This window comes from Drosophila subpulchrella, unplaced genomic scaffold (genome assembly GCF_014743375.2).
Source record: "Drosophila subpulchrella strain 33 F10 #4 breed RU33 unplaced genomic scaffold, RU_Dsub_v1.1 Primary Assembly Seq90, whole genome shotgun sequence".
NCBI lineage: Eukaryota > Metazoa > Arthropoda > Insecta > Diptera > Drosophilidae > Drosophila > Drosophila subpulchrella.
In genome coordinates this window covers 326,290-329,274 of record NW_023665724.1, presented here as the reverse complement: position 1 = coordinate 329,274, position 2,985 = coordinate 326,290, and the positions used below count along the sequence as shown (strand labels likewise).

Sequence of the window (2,985 nt, the reverse complement as noted above, 5' to 3'; positions counted from 1 at the left end):
CAAAACAAAAACCGCTAGTTTGTCCGTGTGGCACTGAAACCATATGTTGTGCAATGTTGTGAGTTTCGACGCCCGATATTTTGTCAAACATCGATGCATCGATAAACATCGGTATGACACAAAACGTCGGAAAACATTAAAAAACATCGCCCAAAAATGATCGATGCATCGATGTTTTTTTACATCACTATACTGTGGCAAAAAGTGATGTGATTTTGCTTGTTATAGCGTCTTCCCACAGAGATACATCAACCATCTACCGTCCGTTGAACGGATGGTCCATAAGGTTTTTCCGTTCCGAAAATTTCCCAGTTAGTTCCCCTTCCAAGTTTGACGGACTATTTTATGCGATAGATAGGCGATGAATTTTCTATGCAACTATGAGCTGTTCTTCTTGAAAGTGGAAAGTAAAACATTCACTACGAGAAAGTGAACAATGATGACGGGAAACTTTTGAAAATGGAGGGCGCCGAAGCAAAAGGATGAACACAAATGCTCTTTATATTTGTAATAATTCATTGTTTTTAATTTTACAGTCGATAATACGCGAATGCAGATGGAGCTCCTGCTGAGCGATATTTGCCAGGAGAACATCGAGCAGTTGCGGGGAGCCCGAAAACATGTCCATGTATACATGGAGGTGGCACAGATCTTAATGGAAGCTGGGTTTGATGTGTCCTACAAGTCCTACGTCCGGACAAAAATTGAGAACCTGACCAAAAGTACAGGTAACTTATATGCGCGCAACAACATATTGGAAATCCACTCAACGATATTATTCCTTGCAGGCAGGAAAAAATTAAAATGGGGCCAAGCGGTGGCGCTCCTTCCGCGTGGCAGCACTATGAGTTGCTCCACTCGTTTCTAGGCGCATACCGCATCCACAACATGGAGCAGAACACCTTGGAGAACGACAGTATGTCTCACACTTATATTTGTGGCTTAATATGATCTAATAAAATGTATTTATAGCAGATACTAGGGAATACTTTGTGGAGATCTTGGATGTAGACCCCAATGACAGGGAAGCCTCTATCTGCAGCAGCAGTCAACGCTCAGGCAGCACTGCGCCCCCCGCTAAGCGCACAAAGGTGGACCACAAGTCGGAACTTGTGGAGATAGCTCGAGAAAGGCTGGAGGAGCAGGGAGCGCAGACAGAAATAATGTTGAGAATGTTAAGAACAGCCAAGCTAAATTCCAGTCGGATTTGTTGGAGCTGTTGAGAAAATCAACGAATTCCTAAAATTAAGAATAAATAAATAGGTGAATTTAAAAATATAATGAATTGTGATGTTATAATGAAATAAGAAACAAACATATTTATATTTAATGAACTATATTTGTTACCATTTAGACAATATTGGTAAATGGCTGCTCTTATTTTTTCAGCTGGCTGGCTAAAATCTGCAGACATATTAGTCCGATTTGGTTGCTCGCTTAGGTCACTTGCACTTGAACGCCACAAATTTCACTGGGGTTTTTCTAAAGAATCGGATAAGACACCATTTTCCTTGCCTTCCTGGACTTTTGAAATATAGTGGGGTCGTTGCAGCGCCCAGCAGAGCCGATGTTAACATAGGTAAATCTGTATCTGTAGTAAATTTAGAATACAATGAGCTTAGAAGATTTTTCAGCTCTTAGAAGAAGGTAGTTTACCTGTAATCCACGAGAGCGAATAGTAATATTGAGTACCAGTCATTGTAGTTGTGGTGATCGACTGCTTCTGCTGCTGACGGTTTTATTTCGATGTGACAACCATTTTCACGTTATACATTGATAAGACCATGAACTGATTTAATGAATTTATGTCTTACCAATTGCACCTAGACCCTGGGGAAATCCAATTTATTTAAATCATTTGACTCACAAGTTTACTTTTTCTGGAGTAAGATAGTCCGGTGACATGAACTCGCTGGCAAACCATAGAGTTAGAATCTATATAGAGACACTATTTGCTCTGCCCGAACCTCTGCCCAACCTCTTCTAAGAGCCAATTCAAGGTCAAGTTTGAAGCTAACTTCGATTTATCAAAATTTCCAACAATTGCAAAGCAACAGCAATAGTGGTGAGGTTCAATTACAAAAACAAAACAGTGTATAAAAGCAGTGCAGATATTTAATTTCCCAAAAAACTCACCGCGGGAACGAATTACGAGGTCACATCGAACGTCTTAAAAACTAGGTAAATTATCGATTTTCGCCTGGGTGGCATCATTGGCAAAGTCTCAAAAGAGAGCGGCAGAGCAAATGGTGTCTCTATTTAGATTCTTACTCTATGGGCAAACACATAGGGTTCTGTGCAACTCCAAAAAGTCTTCCGACTGAACGATATTCCGCAGATTATCCCAGGGTGTACAAGTCTATAGCAATCCGCTTTTCAAGAGGAATGGCATTTCGCCAGTTTGTGTGCTTCTTCCGCAAAACACCTAGTTGGTCCACCAAGCTCTCTTTGAAGAACTCGTAGTTGATTTCCGGTATATCCTTTTCCCAAAAGGTCCCGTATCGCTTCTGCTTAATATAAATCGCATTATTTAAAAGTATTTTTAATATAATTTCAGAGCACGTACCAGCATCCAAATACTTCGTGGCATTTGCTCTTTTGCAGAAAAAATGCTTTCGAACAGATCCAATTCGTCGTCATTCCACTCCTCTGAATTGGCTGCCAATAAAACCTGACTCAACTTCATATATTGCTGTTGTACAACAGCCAAAATAGTTGGTAAATTGTTCATTTTGGTCTGGCAAAATCCACTTTAACAAATTTTGATTGGCCACAGCTGTTCAGATCAGCTGTTATCGGATGGTAAATGGTGGATGTGCCCTGTGGGCATCGGAGTTTCACATTTGTCCAGAATCCCAACCGTTTCAAACGGATGGACTTATGGGAAGGGTCCAAAAAGAGTCCGTCAAATTTGGATGGGGTACCAATAGCGTCTTTCCACAGAGATCGATCCACCGTCTACCATTCGTTGAAAGGATATTCCAT

The 2,985-nt window shown here is 40.8% G+C and overlaps 1 protein-coding gene and 1 long non-coding RNA gene across 11 annotated transcripts; one reads left to right on the top strand and one right to left on the bottom strand.

The window, feature by feature from the left end:
* Positions 1–259: 259 nt before the first annotated feature.
* LOC119562731 lies at positions 260–1,283 on the top strand. 5 transcript variants are annotated; one of them, XM_037875931.1, is made up of 4 exons: positions 260–311; positions 537–728; positions 789–916; positions 973–1,114. In XM_037875931.1, the coding sequence occupies exons 1-3, from the start codon at positions 275–277 to the stop codon at positions 866–868; spliced, it is 309 nt and encodes a 102-aa protein (XP_037731859.1). In that variant the 5' UTR covers positions 260–274; the 3' UTR covers positions 869–916; positions 973–1,114. The 5 variants fall into 5 exon arrangements, with proteins under 5 accessions (XP_037731859.1, XP_037731860.1, XP_037731861.1 ...); XM_037875932.1 differs by having other exon boundaries at positions 976–1,111; XM_037875933.1 differs by lacking the exon at positions 260–311 and adding an exon at positions 345–477 and having other exon boundaries at positions 533–728.
* LOC119562733 lies at positions 904–2,985 on the bottom strand. Of its 6 annotated transcripts, none has more exons than XR_005221996.1 (5): positions 2,567–2,985; positions 1,815–2,507; positions 1,657–1,729; positions 1,348–1,591; positions 904–1,239 (listed from the first exon to the last, which is right to left on the bottom strand). It is a non-coding gene; the product is annotated as an uncharacterized LOC119562733 (long non-coding RNA). The 6 variants fall into 6 exon arrangements; XR_005221997.1 differs by having other exon boundaries at positions 1,657–1,726; XR_005221993.1 differs by having other exon boundaries at positions 1,657–1,912; positions 2,137–2,507; positions 2,567–2,979.